The following is a 26,144-nucleotide window of genomic DNA, read 5'->3' on the forward strand; positions in this document are numbered from 1 at the left end:
TTTTTATTTTTATTTTTTATTGAAACTGTTTATATTATTGCCGAGAATAAAGGAGGAAATATACTGTTCAAAAAACCGTTAATCCATGGCTATCATATGGTGCACTTCACAATTATATTATGTAATTTATTATTTTAAATATTTGAAAATAAAAGAAAAATATTATTTTCTAATAATTTTTACTCTGTGTATCCCCACTAGTGAACCCTGCTGTGGATGATAATAAATTGGAGAAGTTTTATTTTGTAAATGAGTATTGTTTGGAGTCTTAAGAAATTTAAAGGACTATATTATGCTTGAATCTTTTTTTCTTTACTTCCCATATCCTTTCAATCTCATTCATTTTGAGATAAGTGTTTGAACTATCTCAATTATTATTGAAATAATTTAGCCTGAAGCATAAAAATTATTTTTATTTCATCTTGTTGCATGTTCATACCGATATGAACTGCTTCACACCAGTATGAAACCTTGACTCATACCTCAATCAACTTGCTCCTATCAAAATGAAGCTTAGTGCACACTGTCTGTCATTATTCTCATCTTCATATCGATACCAAATGTATTCATACAAATATGAAGAATTCATATCAATATAAGTGTTGTCACAGTGATATGAACTTTGCTTGGTCATCATCTTTTACTATTTTCATCTCAATATTAAACCTTTTCTACTTGAATGAGTTTTCATACCCTTTTCATTCTCTGTCCGTATTCATTCTAGTATGAATGATTTTCCTTGCGGTATGAACTTGAAGAATTTTTGCTCTGTTTTTCATATATCTTAATAGAGTATTCCTTAATCAATCATATCTCATTCAAATTTAATCTTTTCAGTTCCTTTCAATTGTGTTCATTATTATACCTTCCTAGAATTCTTTTAAATACAATCATAGGTTTGATTTAACAATTTTCATATCTTGATTTTTTTTATACTTGTATCAAAATTATTCTACTAGTGTCATTTTTTTTTTTTTACTTTTTGTTATAACATTTGTTGCATGCAACCATTATTTTCCTAAGTTGATAATAACACAAAAAATTGCCAAAAAGTACTGCCATATTGGGATAATCAACAAGAAAACTTAAAGCGATGAAGATGAAGACTATAACGGCTAATTTATAAGTATAACAGATTTATTTCAATGATCAACTATAAATATGACTTATTTATAAAGTAGAAGAAAAGATGTGATTTATTATTGAACTCACTCTATTCATCTCTATATTTCACACCTAAAACAAAGTAATTTAAATTTGAGAAGCTTAAGGGGATTTGTAATTACTTTTGTAAGGGAAAGAGTTTCAAAGTTAATAAGAATACTTTGGCAATCACAAGCTCAATTTAATCTTTGTGGATATACTCAATGGTGCCTCGGGGATTAGACATAGGTTTAAGTAGATAAACTCTCTGTGCAAAGTTTATCTTCCTTTCTCTCAGCTTTGTTTTGTGATGTCATGTCTTACTTATTTTTATTTCTATATTACTTGCTTTAAATTTTAATTAACTCAATTCACCTTCTTTTTTGGGCAGTTTTTACACCCACATAATTTAAAATTTAAAAACTTATCATTTGTATCCCATAATCTTTCATGGTGTGTGATTTTTAATTCATGCATAGTCTAAATAACATCTACACAAAATTATTTAATAATTCATTACCAACATATATTAAAAATTTAAACAATATATTGTATTACAAAATGTATTACAACATGCACCGTGATTAACTTTGCATTATTAAAATAGTAACAAATAATTTTAAAATTTTATAAATAAGAATATTTAAATTTATAATTTGTTACTCCTTTGTTTATTAAAAATATAAATAATGCAATAAAAATATAAATAACATATTTTATTTTCCCAATACTATCGTTTTAAAATTTATTTAAAAATTCAAAAATAATTTTAAAAGTACATAAATAAAAATATTTAAAATCATATATTTTTTATTGGAAAGTGGAATCTATACATGTTAAAAAGAAAAAAGGAAAGGCAAAAGCCAGTTACATCATAGACTTAGAGATTGAAAAAACTCTACATAATAACCATTTCTATTCTATAATTTTTTTTCTATCTATAACATATTTTATTCTGAAATTTATTATCATATAAAAATTACAGTATTAAAAATTAGTTATTTTATTTTAGAATCTTTTGTATTCATGCATGCTAAAAATATGATATATTTTATTCCATAACCTTTTAACCTACATAATTTTAAATATATTCTATAATTTATTTGATAATTTGATTCGTGTACATATTAAAATTTTAATATAATATTTTATTTCAAAATTTATTACCCTATATAATTTTTAATTACAAATCATTTAAATATGCCCCCTCCAATGTCCTTTAATAAAATTCTCCCTTTTTAAAATAAAATTTCAAAAAGTTTTTTAAAAAAGTAATTAAATAGTGGCAAAAGTACAGTGATTTAGTTCACGAATTTCAGTAGTTCTACAATGATCACCCATCAAACTTACTACAGTAGTTGATGATTGATAGGGAAATATTTATCAAAGAGACAGAACTTCAAACGAGTCGGGCTTACTTTGGCACAGCCTAAGTAAGCCCCACCTGAACAGGCCTGATTCCTTAAAAAGTTTAAATAGTTAAGTTTGATTCGAATTCTTTCAGGCTTCAGGCGACCCAAATACCCAAATTTTATTTTAAAAATTATTTTTAATTAATTTTTTAACTTTAAAATTAATTGTTTTATTTTATAAAAAATATAAAATATATATTTTTTATACTTAAATGATGTATAGAACTCAAATATATGATATTTTAACATAAAATTCCTTAAAACTTAAAAAATTAATTAATATTTATTGTATTTTACATATTTTTTAAAGAAAAAAATTTTTTTATTCGGATATTTGGGCTAAGATTGAACCTAAGCAGGTTTGGCCCGAATTTCTTTAGGCCTATTCAGGCTAGCCCAAAGAGGCTCGAACATAAAAAAACCTAGCCCGAATAGGCCCGAACATAAAAAACCATAATTTTTTAAAACTCAGCCCTAAATTTTTTTGGGCGGTTTCGGGCTAGCCCGTCGAGCTCAGCCCAAATTACCAGCCCTTAAAAATGTGTGTGTGTGAAAAATGAAGGGAAAATTTTATAAAAGATCCCTTCACTACATTTAATGAAAAAAAAAAACCCCTTAAAATCTGAAAAATCAATTTAAACTAGGGGTATTAAAGTAAAGTGAAAATATAGACTAAAATTACCTCATTGTCTCATCCCCTCTGATTTTCTACTAAAATTGTTTACTGACCTATTAGAGTTGTTGACATTGCTGCTCAATTTTATTTTAAATGCTTTAATTATGATAAAATGAGTTATTCATTTTCCTATAAAATTGTTCATTGACTTGCATAAAATTGATCATTAACTTATAGGAGTTGTTTGTGCCACTATTGAATCTTGATTTTATTTCAAATGTTGTAATAATAATAAAATGAGTTATAAATTTTTCTATATTAAGTTATTTATTGACCTACAAAAGTTGTTTTTGCCATTATCGAACAACTTTACATATAAAAATAAACAATTTCAGTAGAAAATCAAAGAGAATAAGGGGCAATGAAGTAATTTCACTCTACATTTTAATTTAACTTCAATACCCCTGGTTTTAACTGAATTTTCAAAATTTAAAGATCTTTTTTATTAAGTGTGGTTAAAGTGTCTTAAATGAAATTTTTGCAAAAATAAAAATAAAACTACGGTATGACTCTCAGCTGGTACAATGATATTATCATGAACAAGATTTTGGCCCCATAAAAAAAAATTGAAAAGCATGATATGGTAGGGATTATCTGTTAGGCACTACTTACAGACGAGTTTAGTTTAAAGAATTACGAGAAGCTAGAAGCTGCAGGCTTCCAACTTTCAGTCACAGGTAATGCGATGGTCGATGGACCCCACCTTTCTAAACAATGTTGCAGCCCAAGCCTTGTCATATGCTTTTTTCGTTAAAAATATAATACATTTTTCATTAAATTTTATTTTTTAATAAAATAATTTTTTATTGTTAAATTAATCTTATCTTTTTATATTTACTTCTATTAAACATTATATAATAAATATAAAATTATTCATTAATAGAGACAGTTTTAAAAAAAATAATGATTACAGCTCGAAAGATTAAAAATATCTTACATTTTTAAACATTCAACTTTTTAAAAAATGTCTTATATTTTGAATGAGGAAAGTATATATATTTTTTATGTGTTGGGGTTTATTTTGATTGACTCGACTAAAAAGCTTTGTAGAAGGTGTCTCTATTCACATGCATGCACTCTATTATAATTAAAGCTTTAATTAAACCGTATCTTAAGAGACAAAGGGGAGATCTCATATATGGCATTCTTGAGGTAAAATACAAACAATTCGTTTAAAAATATAAAAATTTAAAATATAAGTCTTGTACAAAATCATTTTTCTCCTAGGATTGTAATTTTCCTACCAAGTAAATATATAAATACAAAAGATATAGTGTATTTTTATGTATAATATTCACACACACACTCGTTATAATATTTTTGACCTTTTGTATTTAAATGCAAAGAGGCTAGCCTTGATGGCAACATGTCAATAATGAAGGGTCGTCCCCTTTCTTTCCACGCCAAGAAAGGAAGAGGATAATCTGAATATGAAGGCAAAGTAAAATGATGGGTTCAAAGTCCAAAGTGAGAAGTACTATTGAAAAAAAAAAACAAGATAATGAACTAAAACAAGATAACGGCCGTGTGATATTTCTAATTTCATACCACAACTGTTCAGTTCCCCCCCCCCCCCCCTTTTGCCTGTCATGTTTTACAAATACTCCAACCCAAATTGAAGAAGGGATCACCAGTTGACCACCAACCATTGTAACCATGAAATTGAAGAAGAAGATCCACCTTATCCCAAAAGCAAAGACGAACAAAGAGGCAAGCAAAAAATCAACCACAACATCAACGATCTACGATCAGATGCATATGTAAAAAAATCTCAAAAGAGAAACAGAAATTAGATGCAATATACAAAAATCGTCAAGGCACAAGAAATCATGAAGAAGATGAAATCTGCCACTAAGCTTTAGCTAGATGCAGTGAAGAAGAAGAAGAAGAAGAAGTCATGAAGAAGATGAAGTTGAAGGCAGAAGAGATTGTGAAATCGCTGTTGAAGGTGAAGCTGAGAAATCGTCAAAGGTAAACTCGAGAAATCGTTGAAGGTGACACTTCTCCTCCTTCTCCTCCTCCTCCTCTCCTAACCACTCTAACTCTATCGTTGTTATCATCTGTCGGTGGGTGTTCGTCGAAATGGAGAACGGTGACAACAGATGGTTGGAATCTGAAGCTGGTTTAGGTTGGAGGAATGATGTGGAAGGCGCAGAAAGGCAGAAAGTTGCCAAGACGAGGGAGAGGCAGTAGTCTTCGAGATTTGCAATCTTTACTTCCTTTTTACAAAATTATATATGCTAATAAAATTTATTAAATACTTCATATGATTCTCAATATAAGATAAAATTAATTAACTTTGCATTTATGAAGAAATGATCATTATACCAATAAAATTATTTAAAAAATATGTAAACTTCTAAGGGTGGAATCGTGAAGATGGGATGGGGAGAAGAAAAGGAGAAAATAGAGAGTAGAGAATATCCAGACCGTAAAATTCTAAAATATTAATTACAATGTTTTTGCCTTATATTAAGAATGGGAATGACTCCCTTTGATATTATTTATAAGTTGGAGAAAGAAATTTCTTTTGGTTCCTATTTATATAAGTGACATCATTAATTGTTTTTAATAATAAGTTTTCACTTTTACTCTTTATTAATTGTTGTTAGAGGTAAAATTCGTTGGAGCATGCACTCAAGCCCAATCCACCAAGACTAAATCACGACCTACTAAACCCGATGCTGTCACATAATTTGAGCTCACTATTGTTGTCTACTATTTTACGGCTTATGTGTCTTGTCTCTTATCTTTTGTTCTTATCCTTTATCACACATGTGACACACTGCACTACCTCTTACATCTATAAATATAGCACTGTATAGAACAATTCATAAGGTAAATAAATTCTGTTTATTAACTTTCCAATATTCTAGCTTTATATTTCTTCATGGTATCAGAGCCTCAATCTTCTTCTCCTCATGTCTAGCTCATCATCGAGCTCCTCTCATAGTTCCGCTTCTACTATTGGATCTTCAACTCTTACTTCTTTTTCATCCTCTCCATTACATTTCATCTCAATCAAACTTAACAATGATAATTATTATGTCTAGAAAGCCCAAATGATTTCATATTTACATGGACAATAACTTTATCCTATTCTTGATGGTTCATATGTTAAACCTGCAATGTATTTGTCTGATGGATCTAAAAGTCCAGAATATTTGAAATGGTTTCAGTAAAATCTATTAGTTATCTTAGTTTTAATATCCTCTCTTTCTAAACCTTTGATTGGCCAAGTGATAAAACATAAGATAGCTAGATCTATGTGGCTTGCTCTTGAGTGATTATTCACCTAGAAATCTCAGGCCAGACTTTTGCATCTACATAATCAAATTACTAATTTGAAAAAGGGCTCTGACTCTATTTCTGATTATTACAAAAAGGCAGTGATGATTTTTGAAGCTTTAAGCACTATTGGGAAGCCTATTGATGATGCTGATTTCATTATTTATTTATTGAATGGCCTCGGCTAGGGGTGTTCAACCTAGACCCGTCCCAATTGGCTCGGTATCGTCCCAATCATATCGGGACGGGTCTTGTCCCGGCCCGAAAATAATCGGGACGGGACAGGAAAGGGGTTCGGGACGGGATGGGACACGGGATTAGCATCGGGACGTCCCGTCCCGTCCCGAATATTATATATATTATTTTTTATTTTAAATATATTAATTATATTAATATAATTTATACTTATATTAATTATATCAATTATAATTTTAATACTTGCAATTCTTATTTAAAACTAATTTTTTTTATATTAATAATTTTAATGGCATGGAGTAAATATGGCGATATCTTTCTTTATAATATATTAATTATATTAATATAATTTATTCTTATATCCATCTATTTAATAACTTTTATTTATAACATATTTCTTGCTTATTTTTAGAAGAGTAATTTGCTTAGTACATCTTCACTAAAGTAGAAGAATAATAATTTGATGTTGTGTTTGACTTGCCTGTTGTTGTTAATCTTATAGCATAAAGATCACTTGCATTTGTTATTATAATATGTAGTTATGATTAATATAATTCAATAATTGATTTTAAATTATTGTTATTTATGTGCTTGTATTGTTTTGATTTTAAACTTAATAAATTATATGATTTAAAATTTTAATGAACATTATTATTCAAATCTTTTTTCGATATTATTCTATTTATCGGGACGGCGGGACGTCCTGATCTTGTCCCGGTCCCGTCCCGACTCTTAACGGGACGGGACAACTTTCGGGACGGGACGGGACACTGGACCAAAATTCAGTCCCGATCTTTTTTCGGGACGGGGGTGTCCCGGTCCCGTCCCGTCCCATGAACACCCCTAGCCTCAGCTCAAATTATGAGTCTATAGTTGCTTCCATTACTACTAAATCTGGAGAAATATCACTTGAAGAAGTTCTTAGCTACTTATTGATTCATGAAGCTAGACTTACAAATCATTACTCTCCTATTTCATTAGATATTTCAACTAATCTCACCACTAAACCTACTTTATTTGTATCTGAGACCCAAAAACATGTTTTGAGAGGCCAGTTTCCTTTTAGAAGTAGAGGACATTTTGGACATTTTGGTTACAAAGGTGGAAGAGGTCGCTTTAGCTGAGGTCGTGGTTATTTTGGAGGTGGTCGTGGCATTGCCTATACTCAGTCAATTTGATCATCCTTGCCAACTATGTCACAGCATCAGGTTTAGTGGGCCGTAACTTAGTCTTGATGGATTGGGCTTGAGTGCATGCTCCAACAAAACATATAGAACAAAACACTGTGACAGCATCAGGATTAGTGTAGTCTTGGAACTTGGTATTTTTTTGCCTAATCCTCCTACTCTATGCTGTGACAATATTAGTGCCACTTATCTAGCTACAAATCCTGTTATGCATGCTCGAACAAAACATATTGAATTAGATTATCACTATGTTCGAGAACGTGTAGCTGCCAAGACATTGAACATTGCTATAGTCTCTTCAAATGATCAATTAGTTGACTTATTTACCAAGCCTCTGGATGCTCCATGCTTTACCTTTTTACAATCAAGTCTCATTGTTGGTTCACCACCGCTTAACTTGAGGGGGGCTGTTGGAGCATGCACTCAAGCCCAATCCACGAAGACTAAATCACGGCCCACTAAACCTGATGCTGTCACATAATTTGAGCTCACTATTATTGTCTACTATTTTAGGGCTTACATGTCTTGTCTCTTATCTTTTGTTCTTATTCTTTATCACACATGTAACACGCTACACTACCTCTTGCATCTATAAATATAGCACTGTATATAACAATTCGTAAAGCAAATGAATTTTGTTTATTAACTTTCCAATATTCTGGCTTTACACTTCAAAATCAACAGCTTATTAAATTTTGAGGAAAAATCAATGAATTTTTAAAATTTTCTTGATTTTAATAAAACATATTAAAAGTAACTTATATAAAGTTGTATTAGTATAGTTCACAATATTAATTCTTCAAGAACAAAATACTGTTCATTAATAAAAGAGAAAAATGAATATATTTAAGGAGTAAAATAACGACGGAAGGAGACTAAGAAGCAGTTCGTTGTTTATTGTATTCAGATTTCAGGGCTTTGTTATATATCATGCATGAATGATCGGTAGCCATGTATACATGAGAACAAAGTTACAGAGCCAACCTCCTCAAAACAAACGCCTTCATTTTTTTTTTAACATATTTTTTTTTAAATGGATGAAATATAAACACGCCCATCATACACACCTACATATATATCTATGCCTTCCTCCATAGAAAATGATGACCTTCACCCAAAAGAAAGAGCAACACATACTCACTACACTCACACACACCTTTCAAGAGGATATGGAGTGCCATTGAACAACAATGGTCTTGACACTTTACAAATAATTCATCAACAACACTGAATACTTATCTGATAATATAATTCTTAGACAAAGATGGTAAAGATGGATGGATGCACGCTGACATTACCAATCAATAATAATTAAATCTTGAAATGGCGGATCTGGAGATTCTCAGCATGGAGTTTCATGAAATTAATGTTCTTCCTAGTAAGTGCAAACTTGCCCCCAACTGTAAGGATTGTACTTGGGTGGGTTTTGCTCGTCGGTCAGTTCCTCTAGAGGCTCCACCATGGTGTAGTGCAAAGGACACAGAAAGAATACCATGGACTACCTGTCCTTCTGCGAGTTCACTCATCACTCTCTGCTCTACACTCTCATATGCTCCGTTCGTACCCATACCTGTTTCATTCCATTCATTCACCCCCACAACTTCACATACCATTTTAGATATAAATCTCCTAAAATTGCCTTCGGTGAATTTCTGTGAAAATTTTTAATATTTTTCATTATTTTATTATTTTTTATAAATTTTTTGAAAAGGGTCAGTAAGCAAAATGGACCTTAAGTATTGCGCAAAAAGCACTTTAAATCTTAAACTCTTAAAATGTGTAAAATAGATCTCAAACTTTAAAATTCATAGTAAATTAAAACCCATTATTAACTCACCATTAATGCCATTATAGTTCACTCAGTGGGGTCCAGTCAAAATACTGATATGGCAACATCTCTTGCTAATGCATCATTTTTAATTGGCACTATAAACCCTAAACTATTGCACTAGTAGCTTCTTGGATCCTACTTTTGAAATTCAAAACAAATTACCCCACCATTTACGGCTAAAATGTTGACTACTATGTAGATCAAATTAGCCTCAGTGTAGTTCGCCACTTTGAATGCATTATTGACGGTACGAATAACTTATAATTTTGTGAAATAACATTTTTTGCCTCTTTTTTACAATGTTTCCAAAAGATTAATATCTCAAACTTTTATATACTCTATAAAGCATAGCTCATTTATGGTGAGTAAGGATATTCATGTGGCAAAGACTCCAGTGACAGTGGTGGAGTCAAAAACAAACGAAACGAAATAGAGATTCGAGTAATGGATTCATATGGCCTAGCCAAACTAATCTGGGGGATCACATGACAAGGTTTCTTCGCAAATGTAACGGGATTTAAACCATCATTCTCAAATTCAAGCATAAAAGAAGTGTAAGAAACTGAAGAATGTAATATCTAATGTACAACTTGTTAATCAAATTTGAACATGCAAATTTAAATTAGTATGAGCATAAGCATATTGAATTGAGATACTACAAAATAATATACGCAACTAAGTTCTAATATCATCCTCAACACTTACAACTCAAATAAGATCAAGTAAAGTAACATGCGTACCTGAAAAATTCATGATTAGACTTCTCAATCATTTTAAGTGTAGATAGACTCACAACCTATTAGACTCTCGTAATTTATAGAGTACCTAGATAGTGGAAAGAGTCATGTATTTTGGTTATTGACTAATCCTATTATATGGACTATATTAATAACCGCCTAAATAATTAAATTAATTGGTTAATCTCTCATTATATTTGACTCGGTTAGTTAAGAGATAGGAAATAATTGATTATTACAAGGTTGCAGGTTAGACCTTTACCCATTAAGCTCACTTATATGGTCCATCTATTATGGTTCATAAAAATTCATAAAGATCAATTTGTTCTAGGCTTTTTAATTAATGCAAATCTATAATATTATATAAATATTCCAACATTACATATAATTTTATTATTTTGTATGTAAGTGACTTGAAATTAAATATGCAAATTATACATCAATTGATCATCAAAGGAGACATTTAAAAAATCCACAAATGTTGGCGTAGATGGCAAGGGCTTGAATCCCTTAACTATCAGCTCTTGGGTTTGATTCTTGAGACGATAGAAATGGAAAAAATATGTTTGGAAGAGCCATCCTGTTTGTGGCCAATGATGCTCGAGTTTGGATTAGTCTAGGTTAATGACTTCGGATATCAAACGCGTTAGTCAAAAAAAAAAAAAGGAGATATTAAAATAAAAACAGAGAGTGAAAGCAAGAAGCAAAGTTAGAAAATCCTTTTCTCATACTTTCTCTTCTTTTTATTTCAATCCTTTTTGCTTGGTTGGCTTTTTCCTAATCTCTTCTCTATTTATTTTTAGCATTCTTTTCAAAAATTTTCAGATCTGAAAAATAATTTTCTTCCATCACAAATATATTTTTTTTTTTTGTTCACACATATCTCCGGATAATTTTGTTTGAGGCAGACACCAAATTTGGACATGTGCCAAGATTCCTTCAAAAATATTAAACATTGCCAATTTGGCACAATCGGAATTCACGCGATCTCTTACTTGTTAACCTTGTTCAATTCCTCTTTCCAATTCATTCGCGCAGATTCAAATTCATTTTTCATAAATCACATGACAGCCATTCACGCTTCGATCAATACATTGGCACGAACCACTTAATTTCCTTATCTCCATCGTCTTTCCATGTGTTCACTTCCAGATTCACGCTTCGATCACATCTTCATCCTTCTTTCATCTCGCGGCCATACTTCATCGTCCAGCCACAATCGGATCACTCTTTCTCCCTTGCTACCATATGGATGACTTCATTTTGAGCATTGATGGAACTTTTTGATTCATTCCTTCTCTTGAATTGGTGCGATTATAGCTAACAAATTCAACATCGTCTCTTGAATTGGTTGATTGAGCTTGTTACATCAGCACTAGTTTTGACTTTTGATCAAGGAACCTTGTTTAACTGTTAACATTTATCAAGTGAGGCGACATTTGCCTTATAATCTTTTTTTTTTTTTTTTATCCTAACAATTGGAGCTTTCAAGCTTGTCCAAATTGTTAGAACTATGCTTCATTATCTAGATCACTTTTATTAAGGCTGACTTAAAAAATGTGAAAAAAATTGGTATCATTGGCTCACATTTTCTATAATATTTTTTTTTATCATATTGGGCTGTCAATAAATGTTACTCAAATAGAAATAATATTTTGCATTACTAGATTAGGAGTTATTGGAGCACGATAGCAAGCAAAATTATATTGGAGCAAGGTTGCTGCAGGGTTTTTTAGTGTGTTTAAATTAATAAAAATTTAGATTTGAATTTAAACAAAATCCCTTATTAAAATACATAAATTTATGAATTTAATTCAAATTCAAATCTATTTTAAATTATAATTTCTTTATAATTTTAAATTCCCTCAACATGTTCATTTGAAATTTTAATCTCTTTAAACATCTCAAGTTTAAACATTGCAAATGTCTCATTTTCTTTGCATCTTCATTATTAATTATTCTCACATTTTCTTTTAATCAATTAAAAATAAAAATAAATTCATCATTTGTTATTTTTTATTTTTCATTTCAATGCTCAATTCGTCTCTGTTCTTCATTTGATTTTTTTTTTCAAATCATCAAAACAAAAAATTTTAAATATATAAATTTAAATATAAAATTGGAAACGTAGATTTGAAATGTGAAATTTAAAATTTAAAATCTAAATCTAAATTTATCAATTAACACTAACGATATTCATCAAAAACCATTGCAGCAGGTACGCCTTTTCACATGGACTCTATCGAAGCTATACTTGTGGCAAATTAAATCAATTGCATCTTTTCATTATAAAACAAATGATCTCAATAAATGTCAGATTCATTTACCAAAGAAAAAGCCCAAAAGGTCTGGCATAAACAATGTCGTGAAGTTCGTCTCAATTAATTTATCACTTAAGGATATACATTAAAAAAAAGAAAGAAAGAAAAAGAAATTGTAGACGCCAAACTGGGGCATTAGTCATTACATCAACTATTATACTCGAGAGAAAAAAGTTTTAGACCAATGAAACATAAATCGCAATGGCATAACTCTCACCCCCTCCCTACAAACCAATAAAAATGAATAATCTTGAAAGATGAATTAATAAATATTAACTAGAAAAATAAACAATATAACAAGGAATATTTAAACCAAAGGGGGAAAAACAAAGGCTTCTCTCAATAAAAATCGAGAAGGTGCTACAAGGCAGAACGATAACCTGCAGGACAAGCAAATAATAACCATCAACAGTCAGCTGATTGCTGTACTTGTTTAAAAGGAAAATACTCTCAAAGGGCAGGCAGGTACTAGAAAATCATAGTATTGAAAACCGGGTTAACCCAGTCAGTTGAACTTATAAACCAATGAACCAATGTTTTAACCGATTCAATGAAATACTTTGCTCATGACTAGCCTAACTACAATTCGATTACAGGTCTCATCATTAACTCTTTAGACTAATGCCTTAACCAATTCAATTACCAATCTAGTTTTCACTACCTTGCAAAAAACTACCTGTGATATTGGAACTTAAGGAAAAGTATTACTGAAATAGTTTAAAACATTGATTTTCTAAAATATCCAATAGTCAAGTTGTGAATTTGCAACAACCACATTATAATAAAAAAATCTGCTTATGGTACTACTTCATGACAATAAGAAAGTAACAGTCCCAACAGAATCATATGCATACATTACCTCGTAAAAGTAATGATATTCTCTGACGGGGCCGAACAGCTTCAGTTTGAAGTATACGTATAAGAAAAACCATTCCTTTAAAAACATGCCACGTAAGTAAAACAAGTGAAAAACTTGGTGGGGGGGGAGTCATTGTCTTGCCATGTCAACTCCTCGGGAAGAAATCTGATAATGCATTTGCATGTGCAGGTGGAAGATTGCTTAGAAGCGGTTGCATTTGATGGCCGTATAAAGAAATCAGATGAGAAAATGCTCTGCCTATTAAAGTTTTGACTTCAGAAGTCTCAACTGGCGAAGCCACTACTTGAGCAAAAAGGTTAACCAACTCAGGTACTAGGGAGAGGATCTGAATTACATATAGGAATTAGGATAGAATAGAGTTAGATTAGATAAAGGAAAATACTACTTTTGGGAAAACAATAAAGCAGGGAAACATTAGAAAAATTCTTGAAAGACGCGATTACCTGAGGATTGGATGATAATACAAGAGTAGAGACGCAACTATAGACCGCCATAGACTCCTCATGATCTTCTTTCAAAGGAAGAACTCTCAAGAAAACAGGAAGAACCTGTCAAATGTTTCCAAAAAGACATTTTAATAAAAAACCAATTGAAAGATTTGCCCATCATGTGCTTTTAGCAGAATATGATTCCCCAAGACAAGAAAGACTTCAAATAGAAAAGTGAAAGGCACATGTATACATTAAAAAAGCAAGGAAGTTACCTGATTTAATGGTATAGATTCAGGGTGCACCATTATCATCCTTGCCACAGCACCAGCTGCATTATCCCTCACTGCATCATCCGGCTCAGATTCACCAAACAAGGGATGAAGGCCGCGCAATATATTGTCATAGTATCTAGTCTTGGATAAAGGAAATGCTAGAGTAATGAGAACCAAACCAGAAATAGAGGAAAAGGAGCAGAAATGCAGCAGCAAAATTAAATGAAGAGGGGAAAATTCTGAGGTTTTGATATCAACGAGTCAAAAGAACCAAATCAGTGTGATTCTGGCCAAAACCCTATCTCCCCTTAGTAATCACTTCAGAACCAGTTAACACACACTTACAGGACTCAAAACACACCTCACAATGGTCTCACATCCTCTGGCATTCTGAGAGGCCAATCTCTCCTCACACACTCCTTACACAGATGACATTCCTAACCCCCCCCCCCTAAAAAAAAGGACAAAAGAATACTAATACTCACAGCATGGCTTACATAGCTCCTACTGCCCAAAAAGATTTCTAATCATATCACAAGATCATGAATTACTATTCCTTATGGCCAGTAACCCAAGGATAAGCATCTGGACCGCTCAAAACATTTCTGCTTAGGTTATTCTTCTTCTCTGACATCCTCCTGTAGGTCTTAGTGAAATCATGAGCTCTGTCATAGACCAAGATGAATGAATGATTTACAAAAACAAAAGATTCGAACCAAAAAGCAGCCAACACTCAACAGCACTTCACTAATATTAGTTGATGCAGTTAATTGTATAAATTGTGCTTTGATAAACTAAACTAACCTAGAGCCCTAGTAAATTAGGGAATGGAAGAAAAATAAAACCATATTTCAACCCAATAGACGACATGGAAAAGGATACTTCACAGCTAAATCACCACCATTTTTGCATAACTCTCCAACACAAAAGCAGCATTTCTTCTGTTTGTAGCCTCAGATGACACTAGTTCTTTGAGTACCAAGGGCATCACTCGCTGAGTTAAAGGATATAAAATTTTGCAAATCAATTAAATGTCTGTAAATAAACACTAACACTAAAGATGATATAGTCAAAAAAAAAAAGAACAGAAAGAAAATTACATCCACATATCCTGCAATAGGAGAACCCATGTTTTGAGCCACTTCAGCCAGGCAAGCAACTACCATGGTTCTATCTTGAGGTGGACGGGAAGCTTTCTGCATTTTACAGTGAGTACAAGGTTTATAACTGATACCTTATTATTAAATGTGAGTGTGAGTGAGAGAGGAGAGAGCGACAGAGAATGAAATTTTCTAGATCTCTAACTCACAGCAAATTTCATTAAAGGTTCAAAGAGCTGAGCAAAGATGGGAGCAAATTGAGAACCCATGGACTTTGCAAATGCAGGCAAAAGATCAGAAACTGCATCCATAAGCACTTCATCATGCTCACTATCATCATCATCAATTTCACTGTCAGATTCTACTGTCTGACAAGCAGATTCTTCCCGAAGCAACAACAAAGTTGCTTCAACAAGCTGGGGCAAGTCTAAAATGAGCAAAAGCAAATATCTTGTTAGCATCAGCATATGGATTTAAATGACAGTTCTTTTTTTTTTAAAAAAAAAAAAGAAACGTAGGTTTAAAATAACCAATTAAATGCGTGCTTACAAGGCTCAAGAGTTGAATAACCATAATCTCTAATTATATCAGCTATGCTCGTGCAGGCTTGAGAAACCACTTCTTTATCATCATCTTCAATCATAGCCTTGATGTAAATATTCATCACAGCATCTGTAGAATTAAAAAAAGTTGAGATAATTACATTAATAAAAGGAATCATGATAATGAAAAGATAAAAAATACAAATACACCAATTTAGGCTTTTACCAAGAACTTCTTTTGCTTTTGCTGCTCCTTCCTGAAAAGCAAATGAGTTATTATCGCTGTAAAACTGAAAGCAAGTTTTCTTATAATAAAAGAAAGATTGAAGCATAATGAGAATAATTATATTTTTGTACATTGTCCAGTCATTACACATATTGACAAACAAAAACATTGATAGTAAAATCAAAATGATGACTAAAATAGTGTTACAATCCTAGAATTACAAAAATGCAGAGGATAAAAAACAGGGACAGGAAACCAAGAGATTAAGCATACAAATCATCATCCTAATGGAAGAAAAAGTGAAAATAAAATGGAGGTAATAATGCAGACTTACATTTTGACTTTGGAAGATTGCATGTGCAGCAGTCAAAATATCTGCAGTAAAATTAAATTTGCATCAGCATTTCATGTTTTTAATAAATTATAAGAACAAACTGAGAAATTTTAGAACCAAAGTAATAAAGAAAAAACCATCAACTCATCTACAAATTGGCATGAAAAAACATGCAAGGTTTTCTGATGGGTACCTAAGTGGAATGGGAAACCCTACCCCAAAAGCTAGCTGTTGAAGTAGGGAAGCAACCCACTTATATACTCCATTGAGCATCCCATACTATTCAATGTGGGACTTGACATCCCATACCACCAAGTCTCCATCAATTGACCCTCCATGGAAAGCCGACGTCCTGACAACTGCAATCCACAGCACTTAACTCGGTCTTTTTCCGGTCAGAACCCTCTGTAGGTAGCCCTCTCCAGAACCACCGACAACGAGGCTCTGATACCAATTGATGGGTACCTAAGTGGGATGGGAAACCCTATCCCAAAAAGTAGCTGTTGAAGTGGGAGAACCAACCCACTTATATACCCTATTGAGCATCTTATACTACTCACTGTGGGACTTGATATCCCATACTACCAAGTCCCCATCATGTTCATGTTCAAACAAGAAAGAAAGGGCATACATCCACTGTAATATATCTTTACTTCCGTTTTCCATTTGGAACTCTAGGGAAAGAGATTCTTCATCATTCAGGAAGTACTGCCCGTGATGAAATGCATTTTGAGTTAAATCAACAAGAAATTATTAAGGTAAGCACCATGATTGTGCCAAGCATGAAAAACACATGATTGAACAGAAAAACAGAATAAGTAGAATGCATACATGCTATCTGAAACAAAACAGCTTTCAGAAAGAATTTACTTACATTTTAAAGCAATGACTGCCTGAAGTCTAACATCTTCGTGAAAATAGCCAGAGTGTTTCACCAAGATTCTTAGCGTCTCCTCCAAGTAACTTAAGTTAATTAAAGAATTCATGATCATCTGATTTAAAATTGATAGTGTGGTGAACCATGTACTTTTGAAAGGAAAGGTAAAATATTTAAAGGATACGGAGCATAAGCACTTTTTGAATGATGTGCAAATAGGCCAAGGGCTTGAGTTGCAGCTGCCTTTTCATCTAAAACTCCAGTTCTAATACTTATGTTTCGAACTCTTGGCTCATCATGAGCTTCATCATCAGATGAAACTCCTCCAAATCCATTGGCATTCTCATCATCAGAATCATCAATGTCCACTGCCGAGCCATCATCCAAATTGCAGGAAGAGAATGCAAGAGGCACAACGTGAGGAAGATACTGCATATCCATTACAAAATTTGGCTTTCAGATTAAGGTCAGAGATAGGAAATATGTAAATGAACTAATCTGTGCATACCTGTGCAAAACTGTCATCCAAAATCTCTGCGACATTACTGAAAAACCCATGGGTGTATTCCCTAAGCTCACTGAACTCAAGTCCAAAACCCTGAATGAAATAGAAACAAATCAATAACTCCAGGGACATGGAAAGTGACGAGAGTCAAATGTTGAGTATTTAAGGCAATTACAGATATTGCAGCTTCTATATAAGCAGGTAATATTGGCTTCCATTCTCATTTTCCCTACAGACATTGCAACAATTCCAACCAGCTCAGTAGCTCTTGCACGTGCACAAAGATCTTCATCATTAGTCAAAACCATGAAGTTTTTCATCAACTCTAAAACCCTTTCAGCATAAGGAATGAATGCTTGCTCAGCAGCAGATGCAATGGAACCAATTGCAGACTGCAAAGTGCAAAGGGAGTCCAGCAGAAAAATCAAATTAATACAAAAACAATAAACCAATAGCTAAATCTTTACTGAAACGTTGCCATACCATGCATGTCTCCTGCAAATTTCGAGAACTATTTTGAAGAGCTCCCAACAGTCTTCCCATCAAAGGATCTAGAAAAGGAAGGATTTCCTCACCCATGTTCTCACAAAATGCAGCCAAAGCATAATATGATTTCTCCTGCTTGACATGGAAGTAAAATACTCAAACAACATGCAGATGATCCAAGAACGAATCATTATTGCTTCCAATGTGTACCTTTACTTCATCAGATGCATCCTCAAGGGCATTCAAGATGCAAGGAAGAACACTTTCATAATGGGATACAATTTCAGGCTGCAAGTGCTCAGCAAACTGACCCAAAGCAAATGAAGCTGCCCCTCTCACCATCTGTTCAGGATCCCTCAGAGCTCCCAGGACAATATGGAGAACAGGTTCGAGCTTATTTTTCATAAGCTCCAAACAACCTTCTGAAATAACACCTAAAGCAGTAACAGAAGCTTCCCGAAACTTTGGGTTTGCATTTTGATAGCTTACAGAAGCAAATTCAAAAACTGGTGGAAAAACATGCTTTGAGAGGTTCAAAGCCATAGTATCAATAACTTCAGCAGCAGCTCGATCTGGTGCAAGATCATCATCTAGATTCTCATTTGTTGATTCAGCAAGCAAAGGGCATAAAACTTGCAGAATGGGGATGACAAGCTTATGTTTTTTCAAAGTATTAGACTTGTATTTTGCCAGCCAGGAAATAATCTGGATGGCCTGTTACATGGAACAAATAAGTGAGAATAATGATTAAATGGAAGAGGGCAAAAGACATGGCAAAAAAATTTGTGATCCCATCCCACCTGATGACGTGTGTTAGATTCCAAATTCTGACTTGAGCAAACCTCAAGGGAGAACTGCACTATGGATTTGACTGATTCTCCAAGAAGAGGTGCAGGAGATTCTATCAGCTCATCAAAAATTTCAAAAGCAATTATAGCTACATCTTCTTCTCCTGAGGCCAGGCACTGCCGTGATACATTCAGGATGCTGGGTATAAACTCACGAAACTTAACCTGTACAACACAAAGTTTAAGTCAGCAAAAATGAGAAATATGCAATATCAAGCTGCAGATGATTAATTAGAGTTTGTAAACAAGTAACAATTATAGCAATATAAATCCCAATTACATTTTTTATCTTTTTTTAAATTTTACAGAAGATTTCCACAGTAAATGAACAGTACATACTCACCACTTCATCCCCATCATGAGTGAATTCTAGAAAAGATCCCACCGCCCTAACAAGGCAAGCACAGATCTTGGTAAGGAACAATGGGAAATTATTGTAACTGTTTTAAGCAACTGTAAAAACACCAAACATGAATATTAACTTACTTGAGTGCAGCAACTCGAACACGGTTGCTAGTCTCATCTTGCAAGCACTTGAGTAGAAGTGCCTGCAGATCTGCAAAACGTGGCCGAAATGTGTTCCCAATTGTTTCAGTTAAAGAACTGAAAAGAATCAATGCCACCTTATATTCCAAAAGCATGGCATTTTGTTAGATATTAGTTCAACAAACAGGAATATGTACATTATAAGGAAACTTTTAGGCTACTATCTAATAGTTAGAGGACTTAAAAAAAAAAAAACTAAATGAAATAGAGACCATAACCATTTTTCTTGACTTTATAGTCTGTACTTAAATGTGTGATATAATGGCAATTGAGACCGTGCCCTGAGGAGTAAAATTAATCATTATAGATATAGAGTCTAATGGTAATCTGTGAACTTGTGAGGAATCATGCGCATATTACTTGAAGATTTTATAATTCTACATGCAAAAAGCGCATCTCCTCTTAATAAGAAACATACTTTAGATGGGTTCTTTCAACTAAGTTCACCAGACTCACCATATGATCTGATGATCATTGCAAAAACTGATAATGAACTAACAGGTATCATTAAGAAGATCAAAGAAATGTAACATGGGTAGCCCCATCTAGCCTTGATTTTACATCCCACAAACTCAGCAAGTTGCAAGGGGAAACCTTGTAGACTTTTCATATACCTGTACCATGTAAAATCATCTCTTCTAAGGTCCTAGTGGCATTCACATTTCATTACAAGTTTATAATGGTTATGATTTTGAGTCTATAATACCAAATCACAAAATGTCTTAACTAAGTGAATAACAAGATATAATATCCAATCAATGAGGTTAGTATGATAACATCCTAGGCCGTGATTGTCATTAAAGATGTCTATATGGCATATGGAAGACTGTCTGAGGAAAATGTTGTATCTGGACTTGAAGCAGAAGTAGAGGGTGGTAACAACCAACAGCAAGAAAACGCCATGGCCACACAAGAAAAACAAAACCGTGTGACTTTTCAGTGTCATGAACTTACTTCTCTATGGTCTTCCTGTGCACTTTGACTGCATTGGAACAGAAAGGGCAATAAATCAGGCCACTCACCAGCTGGAACAGCGTACTTTGCTACAATACTCACTACATTAGCACTTGCTTTCCTTACAGGAGGACTGCGTATTATAATATGAGATCATCATAAGAAAAGTGAATATATACTATGCTTCATGATTGCCATGAATGACAAGAAATCATGATAGCTCGTCATGCTTCAACACATTACATTATAAGAATGTTAAGAAGATATGGCCAAAAGAAAAAAGAAGAGTGAACTAATCCTAGTTTTACTATCACCAATAAAAATTAGATAATAGACTAACTTTTTCAACCTATGCCATATAACAAATCCAGGAAACCTATCCTCAGGAATTGCCCGAGGAAGAGCCTCAGTCCCTCTCCCTCTCCATTGACTTCAATAAAAATGAAATCAAGTGACTTGCTCAAGAAAAAGATATGATCATAATTTTCCTTACTGTTTACTGTTGATTGACCAGACATCAAACTCCATTGAACATCAATTGGCGGTTTCAATCAACTTAGCAGATAGCATGAAGCTAACTGAGATTGGCTTTTTTAAGCCAAACTTATTACTTTCAGCAAAAAGCTCTCGTTTTTGCAAAAGGAATACCAAAAAATTGAAGTCAAATTTCAAACACTGAGCATATGTTCCATCGGAAACTTTCCGGAAACGAACACAATTCAATTACCCAAGTAGCCGTACACTAGAGGATCAATAAAGTTCCAATCAAGCAAGGAACAGAAAGTGGTAATCAGGCCGATGAATACCTGTGCTCCATTGTAATGCTCTCAATAAGGGACTGCTTAACAAGCTGTTTAAGCTGGGGAGAGAGCTTGGCCCAATGACCGGTGATCTTCTTGCGAAGCAGCACGGCGGCGAGTTGGCGGACATTGGGGGTCTTGGCAGTGCGGAGATGCTGAACCAAAGCCGGAACCACTTGAGGATCCTTAGAAAGTCGCTTAATTTGGTCCTCAGCCTGACGCCGAGCATCATTGTCAGGCATCAAGAATTGTATAAGCAGTAGCTCCAGAGACTGCGCCATGACTCAATTTCTCGGAGCTACTGACCAGGGAGGCTCAGGGCGGAGGAGAGTATTAAAAGGGAGGGTTTTGCCTTGGGTTTTGCTTTGTATTCAAGGGAGCTTCGGAATTTGTATTAAATAAATAAATATAATATATAATATATATATATATATATATATATAATAACAATAATAATAATAGCAATAATAAAATGAAAAAGGATCTGCTATTTGGTTGAGCTTTGCTTTGTGACCTCCACAAAAGAGTCACTTGCAGTGAAATTAGCTTATAAATTTTGGTTTTGTAAGGAGGGCATTTAAGTAATTGCATATATTTTTAATGATTTAGGGACCTATGATTTTTTTTTGGGGGTAAACTATGTATATTTTGGATTTATTAAATTTAATATTTATAGTAATAATATTAATAATGAAATTGTTAATTAATATTCTTTTGTTCTATTTATAACTTATTTTTAGTATTTTTACTAGAACTTAAAAAAGAAATTCAACCTCTTTAACTCTATCTTAAAAATTTTAATTTTACTTTATTAAATATACATACTTTAAAAATAAAATACTTTTATATTTAATAACAATTCTGACATTTAATAAAGGTAAAAGAGTAAAAATAGACATAATAATTATTGAAGTATCCTTATAAATAGGATTAAAATAAATATTCTCTTTTTACCCTATAAATATAATCAAAAGAGTATTCTATAACTAAATGTGTTTTTATAAGTTAATATTAGTAATGAGATAAATCTATGTTAAATTTTGGGCTATATTTGGCCAAAAAAAAAAAATCAATACACTATATATTTTATATATGATAATATAAACTGATATGAAATTGTATTAATTTAAATATATTTTTATAAAATTTTTAAAATACTTAAAAATTATTTATTTTTAAATCTTAACTAAATGGATTCAAAATTTTTAAACTGCCTACAAAAATTGTTTTTTTAAGTCGGAAACAAAACAAGCCTTATACGTTATAGGGTATGTATAGCCGATAAACTGTTGTACAAAGCACTAGTCCATAATTTAGTTTAAATTAATATTAAGAGATAAATTAAAAGGTTTAGAGTTTTTTTTAAAAAAAAATAATTTTTAATCCTTCAACTTTTCTCACTTGTAAGTCGATCCCTCAATTATAACTCGCTGTACTCAATCCCTCATTTTCGATTCACCTATAATTTGGTCCTTATTTTTTTAATTTTTTTAAAATTTTTTATCAAATAAGAGGGATAAAAAATGTTCATATATTATTCTAAAATACCCTTCTCTTGCTCATTGATGTGAAATATAAGCTAACATGAAAAAAAAAAGTTCAGGAACTAATTTGTAAGTGATTCAAAAGTTGAGGGACTGAGTCATAAGCTAGTCATAGTTGAGAGACTGAATCACAGCGAGTCATAATTGAAGGACTGAGTTATAAATAAATTAAAAGTTGGAGGACTAAATTAATTTTTCCTTTTTTTTTCATGTTGTATTAATAGGGAGAGAGAAGTTTAGTGTTTAGTGGGATGAATTAAAAAGGTTGAAACAAAAACAGATGACCAAATAAAATTGAGATAAATTAGAACTATATATAATCAGTATAGTTTTTAGATTGATCCAACCCACTATTTTATTATGGATTGACCAATCAAAATATAACAATTCATTTAGTTTTAGTCCTAGTTGAAAATTTCTAAATATATTTTATTTTATTTTGATTCTCTCATCTCTTCTCCATCAAAACTCGTTCCCGTCTTCTTGCAGCACAAAATATTCTTGTTCCTCATAAAATAAAATTAGAAATTTTCAACTAGGATTAAAACAAGATAAATTGTTATATTTTGATTGGCCAATCTATAAGATGACATGGTAGATTGGTCTACTTAAAAATTTCTCTTAATATATTATAAGTTTCTAACAATTAAATATAATATGATGTTATTATTATAGATTTTTGATTCACTATCTTGTATCTCGTACCGCCAAATTATGCATAATAGCTATTAGAGGAAGAAGTCTCTTATCTAGAGATAAAAAATTAGATTAAAAATATATTCCTTTCATTAAAAGTTATAAGATATTTTTAATCAAATATTGTTTCCAATAAAATAGTTAATTATTTTCAAACTAACATAATTTTTTCATATTTATCATTATTTTATAGTGTTTCATTTTAAAATAAATATAAAGTAATTTTTTTATTATGAGCACTTAAAAAAACACATTAATTATACTTAAAATAATAAAAATGCCTTATATTTAAAACAATAAAGGTAGTATAAAATTAGGATGTATTTAATCAAACAATTTATGTTGCTATGATGAAGTAAACTATAATGCTCGTAACCCAAATTGGTCTATATAGACATTCACATGGCAAGGATAATGGTCAATTTGCCATATAAAACTAATACTCTCTCGTTCAATATTATAAGAAATTTTTTTTATCAAATCATACCTCTAATAAATTAGTTAATTGTTATTAAAATTACATAATTTTTTTTTCATATTTATCCCTATTTAATAAAGTATCTTAATTAAAAAACCTTTTTAATTATACAATCAATAAGGGTTTTTTTTTTGACAAAAATCATTAATTATGTAAGGTTGCCCTTATATAACACAATTAATCACCAAATCCATAGTAATCAAAGATCTAACCTAAAAAAGATTACTAAATTTTCACAATTAAAATGATCCCATATACTTTCATAATCTCAAATCAAAGTTTAAAACGTTTGCAAAAGCATGGGAATCAAGAAAGAATCAAAACATGTGCAAAAAACTTAAAACAGTGAACTGTGTGGAAAACTACATGTGCATCGCGGTTAAGCACTCATGCACTGTGGTGTGTATGTCTTTGTGCCATGCACCGCGACGCATTAGACGAGTTTGACAGCAATTTGCTATCAAATTGACAACATAAGAAACAATCTTTTGACACATTCTAAATCTTTATTCGACATCTGATTAAAGTAATCTAAGTGTCTATAGAGAGTTTTTTTCTAACTCTAGCTAATGACACAAGCTTCCTAACCAAATTATTGTCTATCAAAAGTTGGACATCCAATACCAATTTCACCCCTTTTTCACAAATACACACAACTAGGGTGTTCAAACTCTCACACATGTGCCAAAAGCTTATACCAACATTTAGAGCACACTCAATGGACCATTTTGGACTCATGCAACACACACCACACCCATTCAAATACACACATATCATTAATCCAACTCTTAACCCCTTGATTCACAAAAACACAAGAGGGAGGAAAACTTTGCATAAATCATCAAATATTCATCCCAAAACAACCAAAATACACTTTATCCTACTTACATTAGTATTTAGGTCTATACAAACTTTACAACCACATCATACTAACTTAGGCCATAAAATATACATAATTTTCACAATGATAATGCCAGTAGTAAAAAATAATGGAATGAATCATATTTGGCAAGTTAACATCAAAATATACATAAAATAAATCTAAAAGGCCTACTAATAAGATTTACTCAGAATCTATGCCTCTGATTGTTTTCCCTAATTAGGATCACATGAGTTAGGCCCTGAAAATATTGAAGAATGAGGAGTGAGTACAATCACTTAGTACCAAGATTAACTTAATCTATACAGTTGCATATCAACTAAATATATATACAAATGGCAATAAATACATATATCATGCACATATGGCAAGTATAACCTCGGCCACAACAATAACAACTATGTGACCGAGCATACAATACATATCATCATATATTTCAATTATGCACATTATGGGATTGCAAAAAGAACAACCATATACCCCTAAAACACACCAGACTACAATAATAACAACCATATGGTCGAAACAAAATACTTGATTAATGCCAACCTTATATCCTCCTGTTACTTCGACATGAAACCGTTGCTATTAGTGGCTACATCCGTAACTCAAACTAATTTAGTTTTCCCACTTGTGAGGAGCTACTGGGCTAGAGTTAACTTACTCACTTATGTACCACAGTTTTCCCCCAATACTAATAACCACAGGGTATCATTCCCCTAATATAGCCTCCTCATGAATTGATGGAGACTAGTTAGATTCAAGTCCCTTAAAAATAAGTGGGACAATCTTGAATCAACCATGGGATAATGGCCACCTCCCAATTTCAATGGTCGCTGCATAAGTAAGCTTTTGATTCCAATGGTAGCCTGCCATTACCACGTAGATTTACCAATCCACTCCTCTCCTTGTAGGCAAACACTCGCCAAATGATCATGCTATACAAGTATTAACA

At 32.3% G+C, this 26,144-nt stretch overlaps 1 protein-coding gene across 1 annotated transcript; it reads right to left on the reverse strand.

Moving 5' to 3' along the window:
* Window positions 1-12,830: 12,830 nt before the first annotated feature.
* On the reverse strand, window positions 12,831-21,936 carry LOC129286822 (uncharacterized). Its single transcript, XM_054922884.1, is given in 23 exon segments — window positions 12,831-13,170; window positions 13,650-13,995; window positions 14,114-14,218; window positions 14,374-14,509; window positions 15,256-15,304; window positions 15,307-15,367; window positions 15,474-15,569; window positions 15,683-15,900; window positions 16,023-16,145; window positions 16,242-16,272; window positions 16,576-16,616; window positions 17,450-17,538; window positions 17,637-17,881; window positions 17,961-18,050; window positions 18,133-18,165; window positions 18,167-18,349; window positions 18,441-18,575; window positions 18,654-19,157; window positions 19,244-19,456; window positions 19,635-19,680; window positions 19,778-19,914; window positions 20,792-20,924; window positions 21,598-21,936. Coding segments are annotated over 22 exon segments (3,144 nt in total). The 5' UTR covers window positions 21,873-21,936; the 3' UTR covers window positions 12,831-13,170; window positions 13,650-13,794.
* Window positions 21,937-26,144: the final 4,208 nt, after the last annotated feature.

The sequence above is a fragment of the Prosopis cineraria genome, unplaced genomic scaffold (assembly GCF_029017545.1).
Source record: "Prosopis cineraria cultivar Desert tree isolate PC_DT_omini unplaced genomic scaffold, ASM2901754v1 PC11, whole genome shotgun sequence".
NCBI classification, from domain to species: domain Eukaryota; kingdom Viridiplantae; phylum Streptophyta; class Magnoliopsida; order Fabales; family Fabaceae; genus Prosopis; species Prosopis cineraria.